The 18038-nt window shown below is 32.9% G+C and overlaps 1 protein-coding gene across 1 annotated transcript; it reads left to right on the top strand.

Moving 5' to 3' along the window:
* The first annotated feature begins 484 nt into the window (after positions 1-484).
* Positions 485-13449, top strand: LOC141660640 (uncharacterized). The gene is made up of 19 exons (XM_074467630.1): positions 485-790; positions 1019-1128; positions 3374-3529; positions 3869-3934; positions 4023-4112; positions 4272-4577; positions 4742-4839; positions 6479-6514; positions 7085-7205; positions 7307-7543; positions 8344-8439; positions 8566-8631; positions 8818-8856; positions 8931-9065; positions 9551-9912; positions 10532-10625; positions 11348-11542; positions 12695-12812; positions 13041-13449. The coding sequence occupies exons 2-18, from the start codon at positions 1030-1032 to the stop codon at positions 12791-12793; spliced, it is 2295 nt and encodes a 764-aa protein (XP_074323731.1). The 5' UTR covers positions 485-790; positions 1019-1029; the 3' UTR covers positions 12794-12812; positions 13041-13449.
* Positions 13450-18038: the final 4589 nt, after the last annotated feature.

Below are 18038 nucleotides of genomic sequence, written 5' to 3' on the forward strand. Positions count from 1 at the left end.
CCATCAATTTTCAATTACATCATAATCAATTATACTGTGTTCCCGAACTTTGAAAAGAAAAGAAAATAATTAAAAATAATTATTTTTTTCTTTCCTCCTGATCATCCCTAAAGTGATTTTTTTTGAAGACAAATATAAATAATTTTTCCACCTAATTTTTAACCTTTTTTTCTTTTATTTGAAAAAATTTACTGTAGAACAAATGGTGGAACTAGATCTTGAACTTTTTTTTCTTTTCTTCCCAAAAATATTTCTAGAACATAGTGTTAAAGAATAATACATGATATTTGATATTTGAAATCCAATTTGGCTACCATATCATTTTCCATTCTAAAATTATAGGATTTCACATATCATTTACAAACACAAAAGATAAACAACAATTCCTAAAACTAGTCTAACAAAATAATTCCATTTATAATTTTTGTTAATAATAAATACTCCTAAATAATTTCGTTATAGTTGGGGCTTAATAATACATACATTATACATACATACATACAGTAGTTCTCCCTCTCGTCGTCGTTTACCGATAAAAAGCCCAGCTGCGAAAAACACACAGATTGAAATTTACAAACACACACACACACAATCATCACTGTTTTAAATACACACACATATATACACACACATATATACACACAATCTTCACACACACAAACACACACACACAAAAACACACACATATTCGCTTCGCGATCGAGATCTTCGTTGACCGTATTGAGCTTCAACAGCTACTCTGTTCTTCTATGTTCACTCGCTAATAATCTCTCTCAATCTCGCCGAGAAGGTGCGGTTTTTCTGTGTTTTTTTCCACTTTTTAAGCGTTTGATTTGGATATTTGTGTGTAATTGTGTGTGATTGTTTGTGATTGAGCTTGATTTTGTGTTGTTTAGGGCTTTTTGTGGGGAAATTGATGGTTTAGGGCTTTTGTTTTGAGTGAAATTAGGGCTTTTGTTGTTAATTGAGTGTATATGTGGAGGAATTTGATTGTTGTTTCGGTTTTGATTCGGAGTAGGTTGAATAGCTATGCATAGAGTGGGAAGTTCGGGGAACACGTCGAATTCAGTTCGGCCGAGGAAGGAGAAGAGGTTGACTTATGTGTTGAGCGATGCAGATGATACTAAGGTTTGTTGTGTTTTAGTTTTCCGTAGTTTGTTTTACCTTGTGGTTTTGGAAATGTATGCCTTAATGAATGTTAATAGGTTTTTTGCTGGTGGCAGTTTTAGTTGGTGTTGTAGTGATATTTATGTTGAGCATTTTAGTGTGTGAAGTGAAAGTTGTTTTGATGAGTGTATGCGAGGCCTTTTATAGTTATTGATATGTTTTAACTTTTACGTGTAAAGTGAAAACGGTGTATGATGTATGGACCTTTTTAGCTTATCTTTTGTGGTATGGATAAGAGGATGGATACGGATTTTGTTAGTCTACCTTAATGTGCGGTGGTGGATATATAAAAGTAAATAACTTTGAAAATAAAATACTAATTAGTAGCTGTAGAATAATATTTGAGCGTAAAACATCACTTCACAGTATGTAAAATTAATAAAGTAATATAAAATGGGCCTGGAGCAGCATTCTTCTGTATAAATCATGGTTTTGTGGCCGTTTAGTCCATGGTCCATCGGATGGTTGGTGCAAGGCTAGAAATTCGAACACATTGATTTCGCCCATTGCCCGTCCCTTGGTAGGGTGAGTGCTCAATACTGTCGGGTGGAGAGCCGGCGAAACTTACACTTGTTCACTAAATATGACGGTTCACCAGGGCCTCTTTCCTCCTCTCTTTTCTGGTCACTCGTAGGGGGCAAACCCCCATTTAGGGGGGAGGGAGTCGACTGAAATTCTCAGCCATTGACGATATCTCTCGCATCCGATCCCCAATTCTTGTTCACCCCGTAGGATCGTTTGGGTGAATTGTGACCTCGTAAGGTTGTGTTGGGTGAATTGTGACCGCGTAAGGATGTGTGGGGGGGGGGGGAGCAACGACCGCTTCGTCACAGTACTTATGCGAATTCTCTGTCTCACATTTTTAGTTGATTATGTTGATTAGTACTTGAATGCGCTGCAAAATCTATAATTAATCAAGTCACTTCAATTTTTGGAATTGTTTATTTATGATTACTGAAATTTATGGTAGATTGAGATTTTCAAATATTATTGTCTTACAAGATTAACCCTTAAAGAGCCTGAGAATCAATATGAAATACTGAAAACCGCACTGCATAGATGCCAGATTTGGTAGGGAAAACCGTCGGAAAAGATGGAGTGCAGGTGGCATCCAGTGTTTTATCTTATACCAACTTTATTTTTTCTACAACCTTCAATTTGCTTGGTCTCTCTGTCTCTCTCTATCTCCCCCTCTCTCTCCATCTCTCTCCCTCCCCGCTCCTCTCTCTCTCATGCAAAATAATACAAGTTACATAACATTTACAATCGGCAAGCAACATGGTAACATGGGTATAGAAATTATGGTTCTTGTAGAACTTGTATTGAGGACATAATTATGGACAAACAGTTGACAAATAGAAAATCACAAACTTGAACTTATTTTAGATTTTACCAATCCATTTTCAGACCAATGATTATTCCTAGTACCTAAATCGAGAAAATTGAGTAAAATCCAGGAGGATATGATGCAAAGTTTGTCCGAGATACTAAACCACCACATGACCGCATTAATCTAGGAGGAGATTTTGGATTGCCAATGCCACCATGTTCAACAATATTGTTAAATTCACTTGTTTACCTATTTTTGATGTATTGCCCATAAAAAATATGACTTTTACTACTGTCTACTTTAAACTACTTGTTATTAACTATTCATGATGTTAATTAATATCGTTTGATCAATATATTTCTGGTGATGTATAAAAGGTTGGTCACTGGATAAGCTTTGACAGAAATTTGGTGATATAAGTTGCAGTTTGAACTTGTTAAACTGACTACGATGTTACATGTTATCTTTCTCTCTTTTCTCAAATTAAAAAATATATGCATTCCCGCCGTAGAAAAATTTGCAGGAAACCATATTAAAAATGTTCCACTCTTTTTTGAAAAATATTTAGAAAGCACCACAAACAAAGAAATATTTCCTTGTGTAAGTTTTTTTTTAATAATACCGATTTAGACTAGGAAAATGATTATCAAGTGGGTGTATCTTATTCTTGCCATCTTTCTCATGTATGATGTGTGGAACCACGGCATTAAATAACAGAATTTCTGACTTGCACAGATAGGTAAATGATAAAAACATGCTCACGTCCAACATATCTCCTGTCTGCCTATCTCATTAACCCTATGACCAATAACTTATTCTTTGTTTCTTGAATGTTGCTGTTAACACTTAACATTTTTGTTATACTTTCTTTTGCAGCATTGTGCGGGAATAAACTGCTTGGCTGTATTGAAGTCACCAGTACCTGATGATGATTGCCTCTTCACTGGGAGCCGTGATGGCACCTTAAAGAGATGGACAATATCTGATAATAATGCTACCTTCTCAACTACCTTTGAGTCTCATATAGATTGGGTATTGCAATTCTGAATCTTGTTCAGAACATAGTATCATGTTATCTCTTACTTTATTAGACACAACATGATGCATCTAATGACAGTTTAATTACTGCATCGCTCGTAAATCAGCACAACTTAATATGTATACACACACACACACACACACACATATTGGTGTGTTTAAGAATCTGTAATTATCACCAATAAAAGTTTCAAGAATTTAGTTATGGGACATGTATTTCTTGCCTTTTAAGAATTCAGCTTACATGTATTTCAAGAACTCAGCTTTTGACTCTCCTTTTAATTACTGAGATAGAAAGTCTTATCTTTTCGTGGAACTATTCGATTTTTGCAGGTCAATGATGCTGTCCTCGCAGGTGGTAATACACTAGTTTCTTGCTCATCTGACACCACTGTCAAGGTCTATATAGGAAGTTGTCCTTGTCTATATTGCAAACTTTAGTACATCATCTATTAATAATATTTGGACGTCCATATATTTGTACCAGACATGGAATTCCTTGTCCAGTGGAACTTGCACCAGGACTCTTCGTCAACATTCTGATTATGTCACATGCCTTGCTGCAGCAGAAAGAAATGTAAACTCGCTGTTAATTTCTTTAGTGCTCACCCAGTGCAGAGAATGTATTTTACTATCAGTATAATTTTGCTAAATAAATTTTAAGCCCATAATGTAAGATTAAACTTGTTATATGTTGAAGAATTTATTTTTTTGTTCCCTTACTTTATCTTGCTAGGGGAACATTGTTGCCTCCGGTGGGCTTGGTGGTGAGGTCTTCATATGGGATGTTGAAGCTGCCCTTTCTCCCATCACCAAGTCTAATGATACCACAGAAGACGATTGTTCAAATGGTATCAATGGTGCGGGAATTTCACAACCTACTACTAGTCTAAGGACTGTCGGCTCAAGTAATAGCATTTCCTTGCACACAACACAGTCACAAGGATATGTGCCTATTACTGCTAAAGGCCATAAAGAATCAGTTTATGCATTGGCAATGAATGATACTGGTAGCCTTCTTGTTTCCGGTGGAACAGAGAAGGTATCTTTTGGTTCTTATACGTAGTTCTTTCTTTTGCCATACTATGTTTTGTTTCTAAATCCTCCTTGGTGGTTGTTGGTTTCTGTTATAGAAGATGATATATCTAGCAGATTAAATTACTAAGGAAAATTTAGTTCCTGTGGAAGTAATCTGTTTTCTTCTAGGTTGTGCGTGTTTGGGACCCAAGAAATGGTTCAAAGACCATGAAGCTGAAGGGGCATACAGATAATATTAGGGCATTGCTTTTGGATTCTACTGGCAGGTTTGTTTCACTTATTTCGAATTTATTAGATGGTTATTTTCTAGTCTGAAGTTAAGGAAAAGTACTGAAATCGTAATGCATACCTGGTAAGTTCTATGTGAACCATTCTAGAAATGAAAAATACATAATTGGTTGGGAAATGTATATGATGAATTAAACAATTATTTTCATTGGATGACTTATTGTTACTTGCGCTGCTGATGTTATTTTTAGCATTAGTAATTGTAATTATATACTGTCCATTTAATTCAAGGATTGTAGGGGAACGTACAAAGTTGAAATGTTAAACCTCTACTTTTTATATCTGGAACATGAGTGGTGAGAGAAACCAGTACTATCAAACGATAAAAAAATGGTTGAAAGGTATTAAGGAACACGAGTGCCTACGTTAAATAGATGATTGAAGAGGTAAAATATAAATACTGAAGGAGACATTGCATTTAAGTGAGAAGCTCAAGTTATTCGTTCGTCAAGGAGATTAAGTAAACTTTAAATCAATACTTTTGAAGTAAAAGACCCAGGTGCAAGTTATAAAACAAGTAGGTTGCCTGATAATATGGATCTACTTGTAATATGTTGAATAAGTTGATTGCTCAAATATCTGACCAGACCTTATTGAGATTCTCTTGGTGATATAGAAATATTGTTTTGTTACATATGAAAATGATAAAGAGTTGAATAGTTAATTATTTGAAAGATGATGATACCATGAGATTTATAAATACTTACTATTGATAAGAGTAGTTATAGTTAGTTCTACCGTATGTGCCTGCATAAGAAAGTTGCGGACTATTTGTCGAAGTGAAAGAGGAAGAGACAAGGACTGGTTGATATGGGAAAGAAAAAGAAAGAATATAATATAAAAGGAACAGAATAGGTGTTAGGGGGAATGTAGCGTTAATTTGAGCTTCAAGGTATATGTTCACAGCATCTTTTTGATGAACCTATTTCCATTTTATATTTTTCTGCTACAATCAAATTTATGATATAATTTTTTGGTTAAATTATAAATAATAAATGTGCAGTTTTGGTGTATGATGCTCTTGACCCGAGCAGACACTCATGCGTACACATATTCATTGCCATTCTTATAATTTTCCCATGTTTATCTATATGAGAGCATAACTGCTTGGCAGTTATCAGATTTGTTTCGACCGACTGCCATATTCTGATATATTTGATACTATACATGGGGATTGATGCCGAATTCACCACTATGGGGCTTTTGCTTTTAGATATAATTTTATGGATACCATTCATGGTTTACTTCAGTAATTTACGATTCAACTATTTTTTTTGCGTTCTCTTTGTTAAGTTTCATATGTAACTTCCTGTTTCCTATATTATCAACTTATAATCATCAAGCTAACTGTAAGATAATCAATTATTTGATGTTTTATTTAAATCTAGGAACGCGATGTTGGTTCTCTATTATAAGCTATTCCATTCATATGTTTCCCAACTCTTAATCTAATGTTATAGTTAAGTTCTAATCATGCTCTTAAGCATTTGACTGTGGTTAGTTACAAATTTATCTCAATAGCTAGCCAGTCAGAACTCTATGCTGGTGCGCCATGGAACTTTTTGATGATTTAGGCAAATTCCTCAAGTTGGTAACAGATCTACTTTCTTAATGCAGGCTCTGCTTATCAGGATCATCTGATTCAATGATCAGGTAAATGATTGAGGTTATTATTAGAAATCATTTGTTTAATAACAAATTTCTGTTTTGAGGGTTATTCAGCTTGGGTCCTTTTATTTTTTAGTAGGCTACTTCAGCTTTTAACTTTATGGCATTTGGGTACGAATTGTGTTTAGCCTGTCAAGAACTTCACAGCCATATCAAATATTATACAAGTGTCTCTTGGCGTTCGCTGACATGGATCTGAATTAAAATAAGAAAAGGGAAGTTAGTACTACTTTTAACCGAAGAGTAGTAACTGAAGCCAGCCAGCTTTTAGTTGCGATTAAAATATAATAAAAAAACACTGAACTTCAAGCATCCGCATTTTAATATGCTTTATCCACGTTAGAACTAAGATATAAACAAATTGGAAGCAAGACAATTGGAAGTTAGAGAGAGGGGATGGTGGCATATTTAATATTTAGTTGAATCAGACCTACTGTTCCAGTGAGGTTTATTATTGTTTTTTAATGTGGATCCTTCTTTTAAATGCATCAACTATGATAACCTTCAGCTGTTTGCAATCATGTAATTGACCATCTGTTTTGTTTCTATTTGTAGGCTATGGGACCTTGGCCAGCAGCGTTGTGTGCATTCATATGCTGTGCATACAGATTCTGTTTGGGCACTTGCCAGTACCCCCACTTTTAGTCATGTTTATAGTGGTGGCAGAGATCTTTCTGTAAGTGCAATAAAACTATGAAATATTCTTTTCTGGTTGTACTTTATTTTACCAAATTTTGTGCTACAGGATTTCTAAGAAAATAATGTTTGTATACTCAGTTGTACTTGACAGACTTGGCAACAAGGGAGAGTATCTTGCTGTGCACAAAGGAACATCCCATCTTACAGTTGTCATTGCATGACGATAGTATATGGGCTGCAACTACAGATTCCTCTGTACATAGATGGCCAGCTGAGGTCCATAATCCTCAAAAAGCCTTTCAAAGGGGTGGCTCGTTTTTGGCCGGAAATCTGTCTTTTTCAAGGGCAAGGGCGTCGTTAGAAGGGTCCACCCCTGTGAGTCATGTTTATTTAGCCGTTTTGCTTACAGACATACTTCAAAATTGTCTTTTTTGGTAAAACAATTTTTTGTTAAATAAAATTCTTTCCGGACAACGAATCAGTTAGTTCTTGTCCTATATCGTGCTGATTAAATTTGGATACACGATTCATTGATAATCTCTGAAGATAAATCTTAATGATGACTGAGGAGGATGTTAGCACATGTTTTACTTCAATCTCTAGCTACGAGTTCACTATCATTACATTCATTTGTGTATAATTAAATGTATCCATTTTAAGAACTTCTAGCTGTCTTTTACTTTGTTGTTGCAACATATCTTGTCTTGCTACTATGTCAGTTCCACAAAGGAGGTCCTATTATTATATTTCAATATCTGTTTGCAAAATGTTGAGAATCTAAATTGACAAATGTGCAATATTTGTATCTAAATATATTTTCGAAATACTCAGTCATGTTAACTGTTACACAACATATAAATAAATAATACTTGTATTTTAGCTGATTATGTATGTATGTATGTATGTATGTATGTGCGTGTGTGTGTATGTATGTATGTATGTATGTATGTATGCATGATGCATGTAGGTAGGTGTGTTGTATGTACGTACGTACATACGTACGTATAATGTACAAAATATTTAATTAATTGTCAGTTGGGAATGTAATGTGATGTATATTCCTTTACAACCCAATACAAATGCCTGCCACCATTATTATATATATTCATATGGTAGGAGCATCTTTTATACCGACCTTGTTGACCACATAACCAATGAATATGATGATATTGTAGGTTCCTGTATATAGAGAACCATCCCTTAGCATATCTGGGACTCGTGGTATCGTGCAACATGAAATTTTGAACAATAGAAGGCATGTTCTAACTAAGGTAAGGTGGCAGCACTTGTTAAACTTCTACTTATGTAAAAAAAACTTCTCTCTCCTTTTTTAGTACTTTTAGTGTTTGTCTTGGTTGATGTTATATAGCGACTTCAGTCTGAAATGTTTTTTGTAGGATACTGTTGGTTCAGTGAAGCTATGGGAAATCACCAGGGGGGTTGTTATTGAAGACTATGGAGAGGTTTTTAATATGCCCTTACTTGATATAGTCCTATGTATGGAGAAAATGTTTTTTAATCCGATATGTTCTCTTTACATGTGGTTGTGATTTGTAGATATTACTTTATTCTTCTGATTGCATATTCTTTTTTCCTAGGCCAATAATTTTCAGATGTCTGATATATAATTTTTAATATGTCCATTTCAGGTCTCTTTTGAAAAGAAAAAGGAAGAGCTTTTTGAGATGGTGAGGGCTGGTTGTTATGTTGTGTTTTTTTAAAAGGAAGAAATTTGTTGATGTTGACTTTTTTTTCCTTTTAGGTAAGTATTCCTGCATGGTTCACTGTGGATACCCGGCTTGGAAGCTTGTCTATACATTTGGATACCCCACAATGCTTCTCGGCTGAGATGTATTCTGCGGATCTTAATATTGTTGGGAAACCCGAAGATGACAAGGTAAACTTCCAAAATGCTACCCACCTTTTCTCACATATCTCTGTTGGACATTAAATTTGACTTACTACTGTCCAGATAGTATTTACCTTGCTATTGAACTGAATTAGAATAATTTCAACCAGGGAAATGGTTGTTATAAGTTTTTTGCTTTGTATCTCGTGGTTTCCATGTTGCTATAAACTTAAAAGGGCACTTTTTAATCATCATGCTGAAATTGTTCTTATTTTTTAAAAGTTTACAAGATTTTTCTGGAATATAAATTACATTTCTACTAGCAAGTTTGCTTTGTGTTTAAGTAGTAAATCTTTGCAAAATCAATTCAAGTTCCTTCAAGAGGTATATTATTTTGGGATCTGTTTTCAGCTGCTATAAATTTACTTTTACATGTGGAAAATTATTGTGTGCAAGGCATCTTTTTATCTTGCAAGGATTTGTCTGCGTATTCATGAGTTTGTTGTTTCTCATTCTGTTGACAAACACATCAGATTAATTTAGCTCGGGAAACCCTTAAAGGTCTGCTAGCTCATTGGTTAAGCAAAAGAAGGAACAGATTTGGAACCAAGACTTTGGCTAATGGTGATGTTCCAACTGGGAAGGAGATTACTTCCAGGAGCATCACTCTTTCGAAAGTTGAGGTAGATGGCAACGGTGAAAATGACTCGTTGGTGTATCCTCCATTTGAATTTTCAGCAGCTTCTTCTCCTTCTATAATCACTGAGGGCTCACAAGGTGGTCCATGGAGGAAAAAGATTACAGATCTGGATGGCACGGAAGACGAAAAGGACTTCCCCTGGTGGGTTCTAGACTGTGTCTTGAATAACCGTCTACCTCCAAGGGAAAACACCAAGTATATTCTGAACTCCTTACATTTTATTTACATGAGTGACCTTTAGATAATTATAGCACGACAATCTTGAGTTTTAATACTACATCAATTTGTTTATCTTTTTACAGTAATGCTATTTATATACGTGTGTAGCTATCATCTTTTTATAAAGGCGGGACTATACGCAAAGCAATAGTGCTATCAATTGTTTTTGTCTTTTGCCGCCTTAAACTGACTGCATATAAATCATTATAGTGTTTTTTATCTTTGAATATAGTTTATGGTCTAACTTTGCTTAATTGGAAAGAATTAAAGGTCAAGCAGTTGCTCTGTTTTTCCCCTTTTTGATCATGTAGTTACTAATCTGTGGTGTGTTTCAATTAATATTGTTTGAGAGTATTTACTATTAACTAACCTGATTTATACATAAATCTTACATTATAATATAGAAAGGTACATACACATTATAATAGTAGATTGTGTTTAGCTTGATTTTTGGCAGGTTTGGGCACTACAACTATTTATGTTTGGTTTTCTCTTGCATCCCTAAGAGTTTATATTGCTGAAGTGATTGCAGTGATTTTGTAGTTCATAGTATTTTTATGGCATATCCTCATTTCCTATTGCTTTAATGTAACAGATGCAGTTTCTATTTACAACCTTTGGAAGGTTCGGCTGCCCAGATGCTTACACAAGGTAAACTGAGTGCACCGCGGATATTGAGAGTACACAAAGTAAGTTTTATTCTGTTAAACTTAGATACATTGCAAATATTATGTGTTCGTCCCTATCATTTTTTAGTTACAATGTAGCACTAGCATCAGCTGATCTTGGAATAGTTATGTTTTTATAGTCACGGTAGTTGGATCTTGATATATTGGGCGACCTTGATAATGTGTCTGCGTGTATATAGAGAAGATGCAGGTCTATCCTTACTACGGGTTACTATAGAATGTTTTGTTGTTTTAATAATTTTAAATAATTAATGTCTTTATGAGTCTTTCAAAAATATAGGTGGTTGATGGGTTTTTACATTTATTTATATTTTAAAACTAATATTATAAAATGTTAATTTTAATATGTTGGTGGTGGGAATCAAACCTTAGATCCCTGTATAAAATAACTTTTAGTATGGTATCTATTGGCTATAATTAATTTGAGTTAAAAGATTTGACAGTTGTAATTGAAAAGGATAACCAAAAATAGGGGGTTAACCAAACTAAACATTATTCCCTAGTTTGCTTATTATATTATAGTAAGTATACATTAGATTATACATCTGGAGAAAGAAGTGAAACAACAAATACTATGAACCTTTATATGGAGAGATCTCAACTTGTAAATCTTAGTAGCTGTTTTTGTTGGGGATTAGTTTGTTGTTGGTTAGGCTTTTGAAGTTTTAGCAGATGATAATATATCTTCACGCCTTAATGTTTTACACGAACTTGTTTTGTAGGTTGTTAATTACGTAGTAGAAAAGATGGTACTCGACCAACCGTTGGATATTGTAAACTCAGAAGGAGGGAAATCTTCTGGATTACCCGGAGGACAGATACAACATACATCTTCAGGAGGAGATGCTTCTTTCCGATCAGGTTTAAAACCCTGGCAGAAGCTGAAGCCTTCTATAGAGATCTTGTGCAATAATCAGGTAGTTAATGACACAAGACATGGGAGTCATTGAATATGTGTTCAGATTTCAAGCAGCAATATTACGTGCTATGATTACTTAATCGTTCTGTTCCTTGTGGTTGTCATAGGAAGCAAAATAAATTTTGCAGTATCGGTTATGCACGAGTGTTGCTCTTTTTTTAATGACACAAGACATGGAAGTCATTGAATATGTGTTCAGATTTCAAGCAGCAATATTATGTGCTATGATTACTTAATCGTTCTGTTCCTTGTGGTTGTCATAGGAAGCAAAATAAATTTTGCAGTATCGGTTATGCATGAGTGTTGCTCTTTTTTTCTCGGTCAACTTGCTTTTTATAGAGATATATATTTTTTTCTGTAAGTGATGTTTGTAGTCGAAGTATGCGTTATATGTGTAGTAATTCTCCGATGTATGTGAAGTTTATGTTACTAGGAAATTTTTTGGTTATGTGAATTGAAGTTGGATCTGCTGCATGATAAATTCAAATTATTTAGGTAATAAGAGCATTTGGTATGTCATTCAATTTTGTAATCTTACGAATGGGGTTTAATTGAAGAGAGCTGAACTGAACTAAAACGAGTGGAACTGAACCGGCACGAGCTTTGTATTGCTCAGGCTCGGCTGTTAAAAAATACACAACCTTGGTTTGAGCTCAAAATACCATACCCGCTAGATGTTCGCTAAGGAAATATTATGTTTGTTAGCAGCTTGTCAATCTTAAACGAACTCGTTTAATTTTTTTCATCAGAAGCCCGTTTATCTTAACAAAGAGTTTAATAATGGACAAAGAATTTGGTAAGAACTAGGAAACCGTATATTCTGTTTTTTAAATTTCCAAGTCACGTTTCATTTCCGTTATGCTTTTCTCTTCATCAGATTCAATTTAGGCAATTATTGAGAAAGTCAATGAAACAGCTTCTAGAAACGAACTAAACGTACTAATCTTTGCACGAGCTTTTGGTGCAATGTTTACGATTTTTGTGTTTGTTATAAACCGTGTCTGTCATTTTTTAATTAAAATTAAAGTTAGTATGTTTATTTGGTGAGAATTGCATGCCTAAAGGTAAATCTGAACTTTCACGACCAGTAACTAATTTTCTTGCTAGTTGTGATTCTCGCATCTGAGAAACTGAAGCTCTGTCTTTTCAGGTCTTGTCTCCTGAGATGAGTTTGGCTACCGTTCGGACCTACATATGGAAAAAGTCTGATGATCTTGTGCTGAACTACAGAATAAAGCAGGGAAGATAACTCCCATAGAGCTGAGAAGGTGGGTGAAACTTAGCGCTAATTAGATATTAGGTATATTATATTTTGAGTTGGTTCACATGAGCAAGGTATTATTCGACATTGGATATATGTAATGTATTCGTATTGAAACAGAATCTATGCTTTTGTATTTTTTCTTTTTATTATATTGAACTTGTTCTTATTACCTTTTTCATTATGGTCCAGTTCCTGAGAATTTTATACTCTTTTCTCGTGTTCTACTTTGTAGGGCTGAGCTACCTTGCAAGATTTTCGGGAGTGTTCCATTTTTCTGAGGTGCTTCTCATGATAAAAAGTACTTGATGCTTTGCTTGTATATCTGACTGTTTGGTTACTAGATCTAGCAGCACAAGAGGTGCTGGTCAGCAGTTGCCTAGTTAAAATTGAAAAGGACTGCATGTTGAAGTTTGGTCTGAAATGCAAGCTCTTTTTATACATTTGTGGATTGAGTTGCATCAGTTGATCAAAGTAAGGAACATTAGAGAAAAAACTTTTCAGATGAGCCAAATTGGCAATATGATGTCGACAAGCTTTGTAGATTTGTATTATCCGGCTACTCTACCTGTAAAAGTGATGTTATTTATTACAGTAGATTTATAATTTTCTCTGCAAATAAAACAATTTCGACCCTCCAAATAGTTGGCATTTGATGCATGTTTACTTTCTCATCTTTTTTTTTAGTTTAGATTAATACTATTTTTGTAGCTTTTTGCCAAATGGACACATTTGGACATTGGTCCGGTCCGTTGGTACTTGGTAGGGGCAATCTTTGTATTTTATTATACAATTTTATGGATTTGTCAGAACAGTCTATATCGTTCTTGTTCAGCTAAATGCTTAATTTAATTGCGAGGCAGTGTTGTGCAATGTATTTATAATGTGATTTCACCTTTATGCATGAAAATATTTTTCAGATTCTTCGATGTTTGTTTGAGTTGGAAATTGTATTTTCTGAATAGCATTGTGTTTGGTTAAAATTTTTTAGAGTAATTTTTAGATCTTATAGTGTTTGTTTGATCTTAAGAAAAATAAAATAGTCTCCAAGAGATTTTTTAAGAAAAGTGAAATATTATTCTGGATAAGTGTTTAATGATAAAATATTTTTATCGAGGTTTTAAATTAAATTATATTTCAACATACAGGCAAGAATTAATTTTGAATTGTATATATTTGAATAATTTTAGGCCAGGCTAAAATTTATCGTAACATTATCTGATTCTGATCTACCTTTTCTTTATTCACGTGACCGATATCGAATAGAGATAATAAACAAAGTTTTATGTTTGGTCCAACCTACCCATCATATACGCCTAATCGCCTAACATATATGTTCGCATGTTCGTGATCGTATCATGTGTTGATACGCATCACGTATTATTGGATAATACGCATCACACAAACGTGTGTTAGGGCTGATACGATAAATGAAACTGCACATCACCCTGATACTGTAGACAAAAAAATATTTTCGGAAGGTATTTTGGGCCAAAATTTTGAAAAATGGTAGACCGGACCATAAAAATTGAAAATATGGTATTTTGGTGGCAACCCCATTATTTCAGGATATTTTTAACTCAACCTACCCCAATTCAGAATGCTCGGCCCATCCTATCAATTAATTTCATGATGTTATTTCGTATGTGATATAATTGTGATGCGTACTTTCGTCTGTCGGATCAACCCGAATACTTATTTGTGACGCGTATTAGCCAGAGATACGGATTTGTATTGTGGAGCGGGGGAATAGATAATATATTGATTATGCATCATTTCCTCGATCATTAAAAACTAACATAATAACCCGTGCGAAGCACACATCATTTTCTAGATTTTTTTTACACCATACAATTATATTAGTAAAATTCTTGATGGTTTTCTTATTGGTAAATATTATATAACGTCTAAAGTATATCAAATACAAGTATTTATTAATGTGTATGATTTTCATGTAGGAGGGTAAGACATTAACAACGTACACAATGTTTCTATATATCTCATTAATTAAATTACATATTTTATTATTTGTGCCATGTAATTTATATTTTCTGAATTAATACAAGTATGGTAGTCACTGTACGGTTAAAATGAAAAAAAAATTGAAGTTAATCTATAGAATGTTGTCATATGTTCATAAAAAAAAGTAAACGAAAAATTAACACATATGTTTAATGCAGAGTCGAGTAAATTTTTTGAGTTTTGCTTAAATAAATCATGAGTAATGAGCTATTTTATTACTTTAACTCATTACTAATTTACAACTAACTTGCTTAATTTAAAAGGATTAGTAATGCATAACTAAAATCGTCAATACTTGTAATTGTGATATTCAACAAAGTAGGTTTATATATTTTTATTAAATGTTATTTTTTTAATTCAACATTTATGTTGATTTTATGTTATTGCTAATATCTTAATTCATTAACTAAAGTTTCCGGCCGTGTCCTTAGTTTTTAATATAATCTATTATACAAAGTTAATTTTATAAAATGTCAGATAATTTTTAATGTCATAATTCATAAATTAAAATTGACATAATCCACCCAATTTTTAACACATTGAACAAAACTTAGATTTAATTGATTATTCTCATTTTCACAACATAAAGTTTTTGTTATTCTAGAAGATATCAATAATCCGAATACACCATTAGCATTGAATCTTTTAAATTTTTTAAAGATAAAATCACATGTGTGTGCATATATGTGTTATATTTTCGAGTAAATTATGTTGGTCTCGTATATTTATATGCTAGATATTTTAGTTATGTATATGACTAATCGTTAGCCAATAAATTAGTCAAATAACATGCATTTATAATTATTCAAAATTATAATTATCTAAAAATAAATTGCAGTTATTTATTTATTGTAGTCGTGGTAGCACTGACAATCAATCAATACTCCCTCCGTCCTTTTAATTTCCTTACAGTTTCCTTTTTGGGATGTCCCATTCAATTTTTTACATTTCAAAACTTACCAAAAATAGTCAATGGTCCCCCGTTTCCCCATTTTTCCTCCCTTTTCACACTATTTTTACCCCACTATCTCCCTTTTATACATTAAAAATCAATGGATCCCACCACTTCACCCACTTTTCTTTCTTTTTTTCACTACTTTATACATATTTTTTAATCTCCGTACCCAATCCTTTTGATAACAAATCAAAAGGACGGAGGGAGTATCTATTTTTACTCAACAGAGCATCAATCACGGATGCGTCATAACAATAATTCATATATTGTAAAGACTAACTATTAATATTCACAAGTTTTTTTTCAAGAATTCAAAGACAAATTTGTATTAATATCGTCATTCAAATCATTTTCAACTTTTTTTCTTTTAGGATTCTAATATTTCTTTTTATAATAACTTGATAACATTGTATATAATTTTTTAAATTAATTTTTTTCAAGTTGATAATTTTTTTAAAAATATTAGTTGAACTTGTTAATTCTTTCAAATTATCGACTAATATTAACTTTTTTTCTTTAGATATCATAACATGAATCAAATACATTATAGTTTTAACCTTTTTTCAGATAATTCAAAATACTTGTATGATATTTTCCAGCATAAAATATTATTATCGTAAAATTATTATTGTTCATCTTAAATATTTTTTTCCAAAAATTGAATTCTATAATTTTTCAAGTTATATATATATATGTATATATATATGTCTTTCTTCAAAAGAGAACCCTCTTATATAGAGAACCGTAGAGAACCCTTGATTCGATTATAGAATTTCATCAAATTCGTTGCTAATGTAGAATAATAATTATATTTTAAATATAATAAAACGTTTAACAATTGAAAATAATTGATTTTAAATTTGATTATATTGTGGAATAATTTTGGATAAGTGTGATTTTACTGTGATTCTACTACAGAACCACTTTAAATTATTTCATCAAATTTCAATGATTTTTTAAATAAAAAAATTGTGTCACTTTGTTTTTAATTTGATAATTAAAATTTGTAACTATATATGATAAAAAATAAAATTAATTATGTATTTATATTTTTTAAATAATGGTTCGCTACGGACCTCTATCTAAGGGAGTCCTTCACGGATTTCCACCCTATATATGTATGTATGTGCGTGTGTGTATATGAGAGAGAGTTAAGTCCTATTAAGTCTTTATTTTTTGTTTAATACGGGAGTTCATATATGCTGTGCAAGTTTTAAAAGATTGAAAAGAAATCAAGAATTACATTCAACCCCCCTTCTGTAATTCTACTTGTTAGATTGTTTGGGGATAACAATAATAAATTTTTTCGACAAACATCATTATCTGGAAAAACTGAAGGAACAACTCATATCACGTGCCATGCACCAACCCGTGTCCTTGTATCTCAATTTCGTGCGGAAACATGTCTTTATTCGTAAAAATCCACTTTGTCGATCTGGAAACTAATTCAATTTTTACATGATTCCTAGTTCCTTAGTTCCTAAGACCTTGTTGTCTCAGACCAGAACTAACGTCAATACAAAATGGGAGCGACTAATAATTTTTTTCTACTATTTTATTATTTTACAAAATAATATATTTTGATCCAGAACACAATTTAAGTGTTCATTATGAGTATATCAAATTTTAGTTAGTTAAATGTTGAGCAAATACTTGAAATAAATAAGGAGCACCAACCTTTTCCCTCATGAATTTTCTTATTTTTTCTTAGTTGAATTCTGAAGTTGGTACATCTGGTCATTTTTTGTCCAGGGACAACAAACCCTTCAGGTTGTTCAGATTTCCTAATCTATATCCTTATTAAGATATTTTTCACATTCATTTGATGCACTGTTAAATTTCGTATTATACTGATAAAAATATCATCCTTATAGACATTCTTCTCGTTTCTGGATTACATGTATCAAAGTATCAAGACATTTGTTTCTTGTATCCTTTAATTACAAGTCTTGCCTTATGTACTTATAGATAGTGCCATTAGTTTTCAATTTCTTCTTGAAAACCTGATTGCTATCTTACGGTTTACAATCGGTTGGCAAGTCTACTAATTTCCACGTATGATTCTGCATAAAATTGAATCAACTTCGTTCTTGACGGTCTTTTTCCCATAGGCCCACCAGGTGAGTTAACCGATTCCTTATAGGTTTTCGGATCACCTTCCTCGAGCAAATATGTCACAAGTCAAACCATAAGATTTCTCCGTATAATATCTTTTACTCATTCTCAGTACCTCAAATTTATGTCCTCACTTTCTTC

Source organism: Apium graveolens, chromosome 1, assembly GCF_009905375.1.
Source record: "Apium graveolens cultivar Ventura chromosome 1, ASM990537v1, whole genome shotgun sequence".
In the NCBI taxonomy this organism is placed as follows: Eukaryota; Viridiplantae; Streptophyta; class Magnoliopsida; order Apiales; family Apiaceae; genus Apium; species Apium graveolens.